This window comes from Strix uralensis, chromosome 3, assembly GCF_047716275.1.
Source record: "Strix uralensis isolate ZFMK-TIS-50842 chromosome 3, bStrUra1, whole genome shotgun sequence".
In the NCBI taxonomy this organism is placed as follows: domain Eukaryota; kingdom Metazoa; phylum Chordata; class Aves; order Strigiformes; family Strigidae; genus Strix; species Strix uralensis.
The window spans coordinates 21,418,158-21,434,530 of NC_133974.1; the positions used below are offsets into that span (position 1 = coordinate 21,418,158).

The window sequence follows — 16,373 nt, forward strand, 5'->3', positions numbered from 1 at the left end:
CAGGCATTGTGTTACGCTAATGACACAGGCCTCAGGGTGTGTCAGGGTTTGCCTTGGACTGTCTGGAGCTGTATTACAGCTTGTTTAGCCATAACATAAACATCTAATGACCATGAGACTATTGCCTACTTGGCTTTAGAAAATTACAGGTGTGGGATGTAATGATATATACATATATAAAAACTACAGGCATAGACATATAAAGTATATAAAGTGTATACACACACACACACACACACACACCCCTGTAGCTAATAGATGGCAAAACCAAGTCATTATTCTGCATAGAGTGAATTACCTATGACCATAAACAAAATGACCCTAGGACAAAATGCAATGTGGAGGAGTACAGGATGGCAGCAGGACACTTGACTATACAGACACAGGGTGATACCAAAGGTCAGGGCTGCAGGAGCTCACTAGTCAGTCCTAACCCATCATGGGCTATCAGAGCTCCTTCTCCCCCAGATGCTCACTTTTGCAGCCCATTTGAATTGAATTGCATGGTCAAATGGGGCAGGTGTGCCACTGGGTCAGACAGCTGGGAGTGATTGAGGCTCTGAGGATGAGGTGGCCAGACCTGCTGGGAGTCTGGGGCATGTCCCAGGCCTGGCTGTCACCTTGGGTAGAGTGCTGGGAGAGCCTGCCAGACCCTTGAGGGTCCCTGCCATGCTCCCTACCACCACCCTGCCACCCCAGAGGAGGAACAGGGACCACCACAACAGAGGCGGGTCACAGCCTGCAGACACTGGCACCTGCACCATAGCACAGATGAGGACCGATGATGAGGACAGAGTTGACATACAGCTGCCAAGCAGAGCAGGGGATCCCCAGCAAGGGGGCAGCTCTCACACACAGCTCTGCCTGCAGCAGCCTGACCCCAGGCTGCATGGTTGCACCATGTCAGAGCTGGCCTGGAGCACTACGGCAGGGGGAAGAGGTGGCAGAGCTTCTTGGTGCTCTCAGGGCTCCAACAGTAACAAACCAGTGGGAACTCAAGAACCCCACTCTGTAACTTGGATAAAACAAATTGGTGACATGCCCAGTGTTGCAGAAGGAAGCAGACCTCATCAGTCTGATTTGGTAATAGGCTTAATCCTGAACTGTTCTGCAGGACATAATGAAAAGGTATCTGGAATACTTTAACGTCAGTAGGAATGTCATCACAACCTGCCCATATTCAGCTCCAACCTTTCTCCAGTGCTTCAGATACAAATACATATACAAAGTAACTATACAGAAGCCATGTTATACACACAGAAAAATTTCCTTGCAGGTGGCCAAAGACATGCTGAATAATAAGATTACTACAGCATAAACCAGTGCAAATAAACAGGGCTAGGAGGGATCCTGTCTCTTTTAACACTCCTCTTCGGTTCAGTCAAACTACTTAAGCTCCCTATATGATTAATTCTGTTATCCTACTTTTTATTTTATTGTGTTCAGATGTGCCTGGAAAAATGTGTGTGAGACAGGCCATGCAGGTTTTCTGCAGAATAAGGGCAGAGTATCATGAAGAGCATCCTTTTAAACAGTCTAGCTTCCCATTTGTAAGGGCAATAGGGAAGAATGCTTTGAACTCCACAACTATTCACTGCACAGCCTTAGCTCATTCCGCATTCAAAGCAGGGATGGCTGCAGCCCTGACATAACTGTGGGGAGAGGAAAGATATCCTTCTGTATCACATTATGTCCCTATGTCATGGGCCTGAGGAGAGAGAAGTATGCACTTTTCACTTCACCTGGCACCACATGTTCTCTACAGGCCTCCACAGCTGGTGCAGAGAGACAGGAATACAACGGGGATATGATACACCTTGCTGGCATTGTGTGAGCTTTCAGCACAGCAGTGCAGCAATTGGAGTTGGAGACAGAAAGGAAACTAAAAGCAAAAACCTGGAAGCGCAAAGACTGCAGGCAACTTGGAAAAGGAACTATTAAGCAATTGTAATTCCTATACTCTGTTCTAAAAGAATACATAGAGGGCAGGAACAGAATGGGGATGAAGTGATTCAGAACAATATACCTAAATCTAAATACCTCCCAGAGTGGGATTCATCTCACTTAAATCTGGCAAGCCAAAAAAGGGAAGAGTTATACATCTAATATACCTATATTCTCTTTCCAGACAGCAGAGAGAGAGAAGGATCTCAACAGGCATCTATTTTTTTTTTTCCTGGCTATAAGAGGATCCTAGATGACTGCTTGCTGCTTGGCTAAATTTAGGTAATGTGATTCCTACCCTTACTGACTTCTCTTTACAATCTCAATGGTTTGAACTGTGGTACTTTTAAATGGAAATTTTGGAGTTTAAAAACAAAACAAAAAAAGCAGCAGTAAAAAAATATTATCATGTGTTTTCACCCTGGGAATAGAATTGTTTGTATAATCATTGGGGAAGTCAAATTTGTATACTGCTTCCTACACACAAGGATTTTGTTTCCATCGACATGTACCCCACATTTTGCTGTGTAAAGAAAGCAAGACCTTCTCAAAACTCTTTCTTTTTTTATATGCATGTTCACAGCTCATATTACATAAGTCTCTCCCTATTCAAAGAGAAATTTCACTCCACTACGATAAGGAGTATCACTTAGATATACGTGTAGGTAAAGGCATAAAAGAAAAGATTTACACACTATGACATACACAATTAAAAAATCTGACAAAAATATAGATATGATCCAGATAGATAGCCCTGTGTTGAAGCCAAATTTTAAGTTTCTACCATCCTCCAGTGAAACTGCTGGAATGATTCATAAAAGCCATAAATAATGTTTAAATTGGAACAACTGCATCTTAAGTCATTCTCTTACCTGCTTATGAACTACTCATTTATTTCGGAATATTTTTTAAAAATATAACACCATTGGAATATACTGGAGAAAAAAACCAAAACATCTAGAGAAAGTTACATAAATATAAGAAACAAGCTTCTATAGTGTAAATGAACTGGCAGCATTATCTTTAGGTGCTTCTACTGATTATGACTACATTAATTTTCAGTGCTATCACAGAAACACAGAATCATCTAGGTTGGAAAAGACCTCGAAGATCATCTAGTCCAACCATTAACCTAACACTGACAGTTCCCAACTACACCATATCCCTCAGCACTATGTCGACTCTACTCTTAAACACCTCCAGGGATGGGGACTCCACCACTGCCCTGGGCAGCCCATTCCAACACCTAACAACCCGTTCTGTAAAGAAATGCTTCCTAATATCCAGTCTAAACCTTCCCTGGTGCAACTTGAGGCCATTCCCTCTTGTCCTATCGCTCGTTACTTGGTTAAAGAGACTCATCCCCAGCTCTCTGCAACCTCATTTCAGGTAGTTGTAGAGGGCGATGAGGTCTCCCCTCAGCCTCCTCTTCTCCAGACTAAACAACCCCAGTTCCCTCAGCCGCTCCTCGTACGACATGTGCTCCAGACCCTTCACCAGTTTTGTTGCCCTTCTCTGGACACGCTCAAGTAATTCAGTGTCCTTTGTAGTGAGGGGCCCAAAACTGAACACAGGAATCGAGGTGCAGCCTCACCAGTGCTGAGTCCAGGGGTAAGATCCCTTCCCTGTCCCTGCTGGCCACGCTATTTCTGATACAAGCCAGGATGCCATTGGCCTTCTTGGCCAGCTGGGCACACTGCTGGCTCATGTTCAGCCGGCTGTCAATCCACACCCCCAGGTCCCTCTCTGACTGGCAGCTCTCCAGCCACTCCTCCCCAAGCCTGTAGCGCTGCTGGGGGTTGTTGTGGCCCAAGTGCAGCACCCGGCATTTGGCCTTATTGAAGCTCATACAGTTGGCCTTAGCCCATCGCTCCAGCCTGTCCAGATCTCTCTGCAGAGCCTCCCGACCCTCGAGCAGATCAACACTCCCACCCAACTTGGTGTCATCTGCAAACTTACTGAGGGTGCACTCGGTCCCCTCGTCTAGATCATCAATAAAGATGTTAAACAGGAGTGGACCAAAACCGAGCCCTGGGGGACACCACTCGTGACCGGCCGCCAACTGGATTTAACTCCATTCACCACCACTCTTTGGGCCCGGCCATCCAGCCAGTTTTTTACCCAGCAAAGCGTGCGATCATCCAAGCCACGAGCAGCCAGTTTTGCCAGGAGAATGCTGTGGGAAACGGTGTCAAAGGTCTTACTAATGTCAAGGTAGACAACATCCATAGCCTTTCCCTCATCCAATAAACGGGTCACCCTGTTGTAGAAGGAGATCAGGTTTGTCAAGCAGGACCTGCCTTTCATAAACCCATGCTGACTGGGCCTGATCATCTGGTTGTCCCGCATGTGTTGTTATGATGGTACTCAGGATGAGCTCTTCATCAGCTTCCTGGGCACTGAAGTCAAGCTGACAGGCCTGTAATTTCCTGGATCATCCTTCCAACCCTTCTTATAGATGGGTGTCACATTGGCCAATTTCCAATCTGTTGGGACCTCCCCGGTCAGCCAGACTGCTGGCAAGTGATGGAAAGCGGCTTGGCGAGCACCCCAGCCAGCTCCTTCAGCACCCTCGGGTGTATCCCATCCGGTCCCACAGACTTGTGTATGTCTATGTGATGCAGCAGGTCACTGACTATCTGCTCCTCGATTGTGGGGGGGGTCGTTCTCCCAGTGTTTGTCTTCTGGCTGAGGAGGCTGGATTCCCTCAATACAACTAGTCTTGCTATTAAAGACTGAGGCAAAGAAGGCATAAAGCACCTCAGCCTTTTCCTCATCACTCGTTGCCATGTTTCCTCCTGCATCTAGCAGGGGATGGAGGCTCTCCCTGGTCTTTCTTTTGCTGCTCACATACTTATAGAAACATTTATTGTTATCCTTGATTGATGAAGCCAGATTAATTTCTGGCTGGGCTTTAGACCTCCTGATTTCCACCCTGCATAGCCTCACAGCCTCTTTGTAATCACTGTGAGTCACTAGCCCCTTCTTCCAAAGGCTGTAAACTCTCCTTTTCTACCTGAGTTGCAGCCAAAGCTCCCTGTTTAGCCAGGGTGGTCTTCTCTGGTGCCAGCTTCTCTTACAGCACCTGGGGACCGCCTGCTCCTGTGCCATTAAGACTTCCTTCTTAAAGAGTGCACAGCCTTCCTGATCCTTCAGGACCATCTCCCAAGGGATTCTGTCAAGCAGTTGTGTAAACAAGACAAAGTCAGCTCTTTGGACTTCCAGGATGTCAGTTCTGCTGCCCCCTCTCCTGGCCTCTCTAAGAATAGAGACTCTATTATTTCATGATCACTGTGCACTAGTTGGCCTCCAACCGCCCCATCATCCACCAGTCCTTCTCTGTTCACAAAGAGGAGATCCAGCAGGGCACCTTCTCTGGTCAGTTCTCTCACCAGCTGAGTCAGGAAGTTATCTCCCACACATTCCAGTAATCTCCGGGACTGGTCCCGCTCTGCTGTGTTGTATTTCCAGCAGATGTCTGGGAAGTTAAAGTCTCCTACAAGAACAAGGGCAAGCGATCGTGAGATTTCTCCTAAGTACCTACAGAATATTTCATCCATCTCTCTGTCCTGGGTGGGTGGCCTATAGTAGACTCCTACTACAACATCTGCCCTGTTGGCCTTCCCCTGATTCTAACGCAAAGACACTGCACCCTGTCTTCACTACACTTGTGCTCAAAGCAATCATAACAGTCTCTTACAGCGCCACCCCACCACCTCTCCTTCCTTGTCTATCCCTCCTAAAGAGTTTGTAGCCATCAACTGGCACACTCCAGTCATGGCAGACATCCCACCATGTCTCTGTGATAGCCACAACATCATAATTTTCTTGTTTCATCATGGCTTCAAGCTCCTCCTGTATGTTACCCATGCTGTGTGCATTGGTATAGATGCACTGCAGATGGGCTGACGTCCCCAGCACCTTTTTGCATTTAGAGGTCCTAATTCCAGCCTGACCTTTCACAGGTGTTACCACCATTACGGATCCATCCATATCCCTTACATCTTTGTTGTGCTGCATGTCTCCATCCCTTGCCTCCAGAGATGGCAGGGTTGAGGGTTGTCAGTCACATGCCATCCCACAAACTCTGGTAATCGTCCCTGGGTTTTTTACATCTGGGAGTTCCAGTTTTGCCCCCTTCCCCCTTTAAATCTAGTTTAAAGCTCTCTCGATGAGCCCAGCTAACTCCTGCCCCAACATCCTTTTACCAGTAAAATGTAATGCCAGTCTCGGAGCCACAACTTCATCTGTTCATCTGTTGACTTCTCCTGTAATCAACTGAAGGGACGGAGGAGAACACTGTTTGTGCCCCCAACCCCTTAACCAGTGTCCCCAAGGCCCTGAAATCTCTCTTTATTGATTTTGGATTTCTTGTGTTAATATCATCACTACCCACCTGAAAAACCAAGAGAGTCCTTAGGTCTCACTAGAGTGAGCAGTTTTACCATGAGGTCCTTTACCCGGGCCCCAGGGAGGCAGCAGACTTCCCTATGAAGCAGGTCCAGTCTGCACATTGGGCCTTCAACATGCCTCAGAATGGAGTCACCCACTACAATGACCCTTCTGGGGTTCTTTTTAGAATTTATTTTAATACATGGTCGGGGGCGACCCAGCCTTGGTGGACCTTCATCTTCCTCCTTATTTGGATCATTTCCTTTATCCTTCTCTGCTTCATTCACAAGTTCCAGGGCCCCATATCTGTTGTGAAGGGGCACTATGGAAGGTGAGGGAGGTTGGGAGGGGATTTTCCTACCTCCCTGAGCAGGGACCTGTTTCCAGTCTCCCCCATCTCTTAGGTCCCCTCCTTCTGCCTGGTAGCAAGAGGGTGAGGGATTGCCTGCCTCTTTTGGAGCCTCCATTTGCTATGTTTCAAACAAAATAATTAAGATCCATGAGAAAAGCTGCACATATTTAACAGCTGGCTATCTAAATGGTGCAAAACAGAGAGAGAAATATAAATTATTCCAAAAAACTATCTCCTAAAAAGCCATCTCCAGCACAGCATAATCTGTACTGTTTGTAGAAGTGACTGTTATTAGGAGATTTTTCTCAGCTAAGCATACAGGGCATATATCAGTAAGGAGGGCTGAAAAGATACCCTTACATCTTTCTCCATGTCACAGTATTCCCCATGCTCCTCTGTCTTATATGAACTAACTCTCTCCAGGCTAGTACCAGAATCATTATTTCTCATCTACCGAGTAACACTTTCTAGATATGCTAACAACCAGGGGTAGCATCCTTATGCAGTGACGACTTCTCACATCTTCCCTATTGAAAGATGACTCCCCCTTTACACTTGATCCCCAGAGAGCTTGCCTTTGCATAGAAGTTAGATGTTTCAGTACTTCAAAAGAGTAGTCTGATATTAGCAGAAGTGTCACATTGTGGCAGAGCTATTTTTATACTGCCTACATTAGGATTGTCTATTGGCATCAGCAGGAAATCTGACAAAGCTGTCAGTTGCTGAATGAGACTGTATTAGGGTAAAATAGCAAAATAAAGTATAATAGGGTAAAGTGATACATGAAAGATAGGGTGCACTGTAAGAAAACAATCTGTATCAGGAGCTCTTTAAGAATTAAAATTCTAAAAGAAAAGATTCAAAATGGTATGCAAATGTGTATGACAGTATGTATGTAAGAGTAGGATGAATAGGCACAGGTGAAGTAAGAATAACTAAGGTGCAGAAAGAGTTGCTACAGTCAAGAAACAACTATCAGCACAAACAAAATCTAAAAATGTGTGAAAGTAAAATGCAAACAATGGAATGTATTGCTTAAATACTTAGTAATAGGTCAAGAAGGATGCTGACATTCTTTATGCCAACAGTATCCGCAAGAAGGTCCATCGTGACCAATTAATTTATGTACAGAGATGATGGGACAGAACAGAATAGCAAATGAATAGTTTAAATATCTGGCGAAGCAATTGAACTTAGAGTCAGCAAGGACTCATGAAAATAACCCATAAATAGATAAGAGCTTATCTGAAATAACCTCTGAACCATCAGTGATTATCTTCAGGTAGTCCTGGAGAATGGGGGAGACACTCTACAGAAGTGGAGAAGTGCAGAAACAGAAAAAAGCTCTGAGGAATTACAGATCCATTCCCTAATGTCAATTTCAGAAGTATGATAAGAATAATTTTATGAAATGATAGTATTAAGGTAATAAAAAGCATTCCAAATGGATTTTCAAGAAGCTTATCCAAAGGCCTTTTCTTAAGCACTGTGGATGTCAAACAGCCTGTGTCCTCTGGCCGCCCAGAGGCAGGAAGCACGCTCCAGCCTCCTGTTACTATACACTTTAGTTGGACTCCAGACTCACAGTCCTGGTCTTAAAAAATGCTTTGCAATAAAAGGGATTCTCACTGACTATTACATCTCCTGTTCGGATGATCAGTAATTAAAATAATAGTGTGGCCAGACCTTTCCAGTTGTACCACAGGTTTGCACACCTGACAAAACCTGTAAAGCATTAAGTCCAAGCAAAAAGTTTACGCGCTTCTCATACGATCTGTATAGAGTTTACTCTGTATCTCACCAAGAACACAAAACCTGTGAATTTATCATGGCTGTTGTTTCTCAGACCCTTCCCCAGAACAGCCACTTATATGAACACCAGACGGACCACTTTGTTTACAGAATTCACTATTGTGATAGATAAGGGAGAAGACCAATCCAAGTACTCAGTCTGCAATAAAACACTGCTTCAGACAGGTCACAACATAGTGAAGATACTATGTCAGGACACGTGCTACTGCACGTAGTGCATTTGAATAAAACAGACTAGAACTCTATGGCTAATAAAATCTGCTTGCATTTATAGTCACTTTTTCCTGTCTTATTCACCTATATCCTTGGAGGGATTTATTCAGTAGATCTCTTTAGAAAGCAAAAGAATTTGGCTTAGTAACTATGGACTGGAATTTCTCTAAAAATATCATACACTTCCTTTTGCTATTCACACAGAAGGAATTATGAAATTTCATTAATAATTTACATTGCTTTCTTAGAATTATCAAATAGTAATACCCTGTAAATGATGTGAATCACATAGAGAATATTTATAAAGAATGCATCATAAGCAAAAATGCTTGATTTTGTCAAAGGCATTGCTTAAGCAATTGAATATTTATAAGAATTAAAGTAATAAATGAACTATTGTGATCAAATGTGATTCTAAGTAACTTTTGAAGACTGGAAAAATAAATTCAATTTATAATGTCTCGACCAAAGATTTATGTTGAAATCCAATACAAATTCTACATCAACATAATCTGAAGAACCAAGCAACAATTAAACTAGCGTACAAAGCATAAATTAAAGACATGCTACTAAATCATAATTTATAAAAGAGGTTACAGCCTGAACACATCTAAAGAGAAAAAGATTAAAAACCCACACAGGCAATTCTTCCAGAGAGAGCTGTGCTCTTATGTTTTCATCATCGATTTCTACCATTTCAAAAAAGATTGAATTATCTTTTCGGTATTATACATGATTGAGTTGCCTATTTAATGTTATGATTCATTCTAGAATCTTCAATAGTTTTCAGTTGTTCTTTCTTGGAATAATAATGTGCTGTCCAAATAATAATTTTCTGTTTCTCCAGGGATTATTTAATACTTCTACTTGCAATAGCAAATACTAATTATGAATTTACAGGAAAAACTTAAAACAGCATAAGGATCTTTATACTTCTAGGGAGAAAGAGGGAATAACATGACCTTAAATAAATCAACTTCTAGACAACTTAGAGAGGTAAAAATACTGTCTCCCAGTAAGTCTCTATAAGTCACACTTCACTAGCTACAGAATTTCCACATGCCTACTTCAAAATCAATAAATACTAATTTCAAGCAGATTTTAATTACAAAAATGTAAAAACAAAATACTTGGTCATATCTAAAGGTCTGTGAAATGACTGGAAAGGATAAATATTTTGCCTTTAAAAGTCTTTAAAATAATAAATGTAATCTGATTTTCTATTACTCTCTTATCTATAATAACACTGCAAGTCTTGAAAACTTCTTGATACTTTTGATTGACCAGACAACCCCTTCTTGCTCTTTCCTTTCTCCTTTTCCTCCCCATACACGTGTTTTATATATTGTATCTTAAATGTGAATTATTTTCTACCCTTGGAAAATTAGAAATAATTTTACAGTAGCATAGACAAGAAAATATGCAGAAAGTAACATACATTTTGAAGTGTCAAATCACTGATGTTAGTTGATATTGCTCTCAGCCAGTCAGCACTCTCCTGGGCTGTATAAAACTGAAGTATCCCAGTACTAACTCCATCGAGTGCCAGCACTTCAAATGCATTAGATCTGCAGTAAGAAGAAATATATCCGTAAAGGAAGATATGTCAATTTTCTGAAACTGCCCAATATTTCTCAGTATTCCAGTGATTTTTACAGCTTTTGACAAGTTTTGAGTCTTAACTTTACAAATCAAAAGAAAGGCAACAAAAATAAGGATAATAATGGGCAGTACCAGGAGCAACACATACAATAAGCACTTTCTCTGTACCAGCATATATATGTGCTGATCATTTACTTCCCTTGAGTATACATATTATGTTCATAATTACTGAACTTAAGGTAGTGTATTCAGGAAGTATGCATTAGATCTTTTTGAACAAACATAATTTTTTTTTTTTTTAAATCAAAGTGACTATTTCTTTATTGTGTTTCGGTTTCATTTACTAGGAACGTATTCAGTTGCAAAGAACTGCCTTCCCTAGCTTTAATTACTGGATTCCTATACTTTTCTATATAACATTTGAAGCAATGTTTCCTTTAAGATCTTTTATGACATAGGAATTTGAAGAATGTACTTAGAAGTTTCTTTAAATAATTTTTGAATGTAGGGCCCTTTCTCAAAATGGCATTGGCACATGCTAATGTGCAATTGCATTTTATTCATTTTTTATGCATCTTTTATGTGTTTATAGCAACTTCATTCTGCAAATGCCAATGCTTCCCTTACTATATGCAGTAAGTTAGGCACTGTGGACGTACTTCTGAAATCCCCCACATTTGGATGCTGGTGGATATGAATTTTTAACTATGAGATTTTTTCAATAGGAACAACAAAAGTTCATTACATAGTGGCATGGAAGTACAGTGGTCTAAATTTAAAACATGTGACACACAATTGTTTCAGCAACTAACCTTCAGAAAGCTACATAGATTATTTACGTGCCCATGAGTGTCACAAGAATTAGAATTTAGTCATATGCTATTGTGAAAGGCTATTATAATTATCTGAATGATTGTGCGTATGTTTGGTTTGTATATGATATGGAGAATATCACTGCTACCTTCTACATTTACAAATTAGATATTTACACTTATATGCTATATTGCTTTCATTTTGGTTCTAACCGAGAAGAAAGCAAACTATTGAATCAAGAATACTGGTCTATGAAGTTGCTGGGTTTTCCTGGGATTCTCTGACCTAAGGTGAAGTCCTCTACTGCTTAATTTATGATATATGTCAACATGAGCATTCAAGATGACACATAGAGGTTAATAGGCAGTTATTCATTCATGACTTACTGAAAAAGTTATTAACCTAACGTTTGTCATTTGCAGGGAGTTTGGTGGTGAACATGAATACTGAACTCTATATACATGCTAAAAAAGGTCATACAAAACACTCATCACACACAATATTAACACGACAAATATCCTAATACATATAGATACATTAACTGATATGCTTTGCTGTTAAGAGCTGTAAAACGTTATACTTGCTGTTAGCAAAGATAATCTTGGTCTGAAGACTTAAATACATATCGGCTGATTCCCTTGTTTTACTTTCATGATTGAATTATCATGGTAACTACTAAAACCTGACACAATGGCACAATTCTTTGTCACTTTCATTTCAGTAAATCTGTTTCACCTCTTCAGAAAGAAAGAAAAGGTCAAAACAAATCCTTTTATTGTCTTCAAGTAAACTGAGTGAAATAATCACCTCTCAAGCATACTGTTCCTTTTACCTAAGGCTCTGACAAAGATCCCAACAGTGCTGTAATGGAATGACTTAGGGTATGATCTATTCAACATCCCACTGCGACAGTGACGATCTGTCCATCAATAGACAGTGGAGCATGGAAACAGACAATTTGGTGCTGTGAAGGGAAGCTATTCACAATGCCTAACTTAGGTATCAAATTCAAATATCAAAGCTAAGATGCTAGAATCCTTACACAGACAGAGAGGACAATCCAGAGCATTTAACAGAGCCAAGAAATAGTACGTGCTCTCCACAAATCCACAGGGTGCCTGGATACCAACTCAGCTTCAGTAGATGCATAAAGGCATGCAGAGTTTATGCCTTATCCAAGCGGCACAAAGTTATACAAGTGGCTGATGAAAGATCACAGAAGGGAGTTCCTCAGCTAACAACTAATGTAACCAACAAACACAGGCAATCAAGATTAAAAATTAACAAGTTTTATTATAAAACTTAACCAATCTTTTATCATTTGAAATCTGGTGTTGACAACAGTGAAGATTACACTAAAACTCTTGTTGTCCTTTACCTTATTAAAATATAGTGATCAGTTGTAACAGACAGTTAACAAGGTTCAAACAAATGCATATAGAAATCTGAACACTGACGATATCTGCACAGAATCAAATAGGGTGTAAGGGATCCTGCAAATCCTCTAGTCCAGCCTCCTCACTAACTGGTTTAAAACACAAATCTCTTTTCCACAGGAAGACCCAAACTGGACACGGTATTTTAGATGCAGGTATTTCAGATGTGCCCTCGGGAATGCAAAGTAGAGGACAATAATCACTTCCCATGACTTGCTGACTATGTTATTGCTAATGCAGCCCCATGTGTGGGGCTTCATCACTGAAAGTGCTACAGCCGGACTCATGCTCAACATGGTGTCCATCAAGATGCCTAAGCCCTTTCTGCAGAGCTGTTCCCTTGCCCCTGCAAATGGACACCAGGACATCCTTTCCCAAGAGCTCTGCCTGGTTCAAGGCTTCTGATGGGCAGAAGGTGGTCACACTGCCTCCCACAGGGGACTGAGACCTTTGGGGCAACACTGTCCCAACTCAGGCAGAAAGCTAGTTTTACCAGAAAGCATTGTGTCTTTATTGATGATCTAGACGAGGGGATCGAGTGCACCCTCAGTAAGTTTGCAGATGACACCAAGTTGGGTGGGAGTGTTGATCTGCTCGAGGGTAGGGAGGCTCTGCAGAGAGACCTGGACAGGCTGGAGTGATGGGCTAAGGCCAACTGTAGGAGTTTCAATAAGGCCAAATGCCAGGTGCTGCACTTCAGCCACAACAACCCCCAGCAGCGCTACAGGCTTGGGGAGGCGTGGCTGGAGAGCTGCCAGTCAGAGAGGGACCTGGGGGTGTGGATTGACAGCCGGCTGAACATGAGCCAGCAGTGTGCCCAGGTGGCCAAGAAGGCCAATGGTATCCTGGCTTGTGTCAGAAATAGCGTGGCCAGCAGGGACAGGGAAGGGATCTTACCCCTGTACTCGGCACTGGTGAGGCTGCACCTCGACTACTGTGTTCAGTTTTGGGCCCCTCACTACAAAAAGGACATTGAATTACTTGAGCGTGTCCAGAGAAGGGCAACAAAGCTGGTGAAGGGTCTGGAGCACATGTCGTACGAGGAGTGGCTGAGGGAACTGGGGTTGTTTAGTCTGGAGAAGAGGAGGCTGAGGGGAGACCTCATCGCCCTCTACAACTACCTGAAAGGAGGTTGCAGAGAGATGGGGATGAGTCTCTTTAACCAAGTAACAAGCGATAGGACAAGAGGGAATGGACTCAAGTTGCACCAGGGAAGGTTTAGACTGGATATTAGGAAGTATTTCTTTACAGAACGGGTTGTTAGGCATTGGAATGGGCTGCCCAGGGCAGTGGTGGAGTCTCCATCCCTGGAGGTGTTTAAGAGTCGGGTTGACATAGCACTTAGGGATATGTTGTAGTTGAGAACGGTCAGTGTTAGGTTAATGGTTGGACTAGACGATCTTCAAGGTCTTTTCCAACCTAGATGATTCTGTGATTATGTGAAATGAAATAGAAAAAGAGAGAGCCAGGGTTTTTCAAAGTTTACAGATGTCAGCCACAAAGTCTGTTCTAGTAATACAGTGATTTTGCTCTCAACCTTACTCAACTTTACTATGATTATTTCTTGCCTTCAGTTACAACAGTTTCCCTCTACAGATCCCATAATATATTGTTACATGTATCACACTGTGGTCTGAAAAGCGTAGTGTATATAAGGATACAAGTAAAAACAAATATCCAAACTGAAAATAAAAGCCTAAGAAAATGAATGCTGAGGCTTTTGTTTTTAAGTGAAACAATAAATGCAAGCATCAAGACAGCATTTGAATTCAATAGAAAAATTTTAGAGACTTAAATACCATGCCTTTCTCCATTTCTTCAAAACACAGAAAAGAAAAAAATAGAGGCACAACTAAGCACCTATTCCTGCTAGCTGACAAGGACGAGCTTTCCATTTAATATCCAATAGTAAGTTTGAGAGGTCTCAAGATGCTATGAAGTCATTTCATCACCACAAAATAAGATGACTTACTGCCACAAAATAACATGACATATCTTAGCTTTTTTTTTCTTTTTTTCTCTGAGGCTGCAAGCCCATTTTAAAACACAGTTAGAGGAAATTCCCATCTCTTCTACTACTGCTGTTACTGTACAGACTATTCCAACTAGAACCAGAAATGAATGTTTGCTTTCCCTAAATTCTAGAAATTTGCAATGAATTACCCTCACATTTCTTACTATTTTCAGATTTGTCTCCCAGTCTGTAACTTTGTTTCCTGCAAGCATTTCCACTAGGGAGCATGAAGCACTCTTTTCTATTCTTGGCCTCATTCTATCTCACTTTCATGGTGAAATGATGAATGGACCTGCATTCCTGGTCTCTTTTGGGGTTTGTTTACTGCATTAATTTCTGTTAAGAAAATAAACACTGTCTTTGTGAGAATGGCAGTCAGAATAACAGATGGGCACTGGTAGACTTCAGTTCTCTTCCTGACATTGACACTTCTAGACAATATTAATTAATATTAATAAAGCAAGTTTTGCTGTATGGGCAGTTAGCTACTACAGGTGTTAAATCCAAAGACTTTTCTATGAGAAAATGTATTTTCAGTGCCAGCTGTATTGGGAAAATCTGAATTTTTGCTTTATTGGAGGCTAAGGATTTTAGCAAAATATGTTTTAAGATTTTCAGTATCTGTAGCATGTGAAACCATCTCTCCATTAGATTTATCTGAATGTTTTATTGTATTTCCTTAATAAAAACCTAGATGTTTGTCTGACAGCAGCTGTTTTACCTAAAGTTTACTACCATGCTGATACAGACAGATTTGATCAGTTTTGCATCTTCCCAGTCTTCCTTCCTGTTTGTATGATTTTTTGATGTCTGACTTGAGTTTTTATTGCTTGTCTTATGCCATTTTCTAGTGTCTTGTTTATAGTACTATATGGCCTCCCGCTAGAATATCTATTTAGCCTGAAATTTTGTAAATTATGGGTGGACCTGAATGAAAATTCAAAAAAAAAGAATTATTTTAATTACTTAATCTCTTTGAAATTCTTTGTTAAAAATAATGGGATTTTGTACTGTAAATGGCATATAGCCTTGTATCTTAAAACTGTTCAAATTTGCTTATATAATTGAACTATTAACAGAAAATGGACTATTAACAGAAACTATGTAGCTAAAAAGATATAAAAGTTTTAAACATAAACTTGGATTGCATTTCATGTTTGGTTTTTTTGTGAACATTTTGCTTCCACTATTGTAACTTTGGTTTATTTTGTATTAAACTTGGAGCAATGAAGTAAGATAACTGAAATAACACAGACATTATGCTTCAAGGTAATAAACAAGGGTAATATTGCCAGCTGAAAGAGAAAGCAGAGTAGGATGCAGGTGTGAGGTATTTGGCTTTGCTGCAGACAGAAAAATCTGAGGAATTACAGTTTCAGCATGCTTTATTTGTATGGAAGAAAGAGATGGAGGAGTCTTGCAGGGAAACATGAGCAGCTTGAATGACTGAAAGCTGTATGCAGTATCAGTGTACTACCGTCGTCTCTTGAGTGCAGAATGTGCAGTAGGACCAGTCACTGTGGTGGGCTGGAGAATGGAGTGTATATATATTTACTAATATGTGTTTTATAATTTCATCAGTTAGTAGTAATTCAAGTGAGATGGGTTTTGCCCCATTCAATTATATAAAGTTCTGTTCCCTAAGTATATGGATAACAGACAGCAGACACAACTGGAACACAGCAAATTTCAATTCCACATTAGATTTTTTTTATTCCCGCCCCCCCACCCCCCCCCCCCACCCCAAGGTGATCAAACGCTGGCACAGGTTGCCCAGCAAGGTTGTGAAATCTCC

The 16,373-nt window shown here is 41.3% G+C and overlaps 1 protein-coding gene across 1 annotated transcript in view; it reads right to left on the minus strand.

The window, feature by feature from the left end:
• The window catches only part of SNTG2 (syntrophin gamma 2), a 293,650-nt gene that overhangs the window by 61,965 nt on the left and 215,312 nt on the right, over nt 1–16,373 (minus strand). The window contains exon 10 of the mRNA XM_074864709.1: nt 10,152–10,281. Coding sequence (XP_074720810.1) covers nt 10,152–10,281 — 130 coding nt within the window. The remainder of the gene's footprint in view (nt 1–10,151; nt 10,282–16,373) is intronic.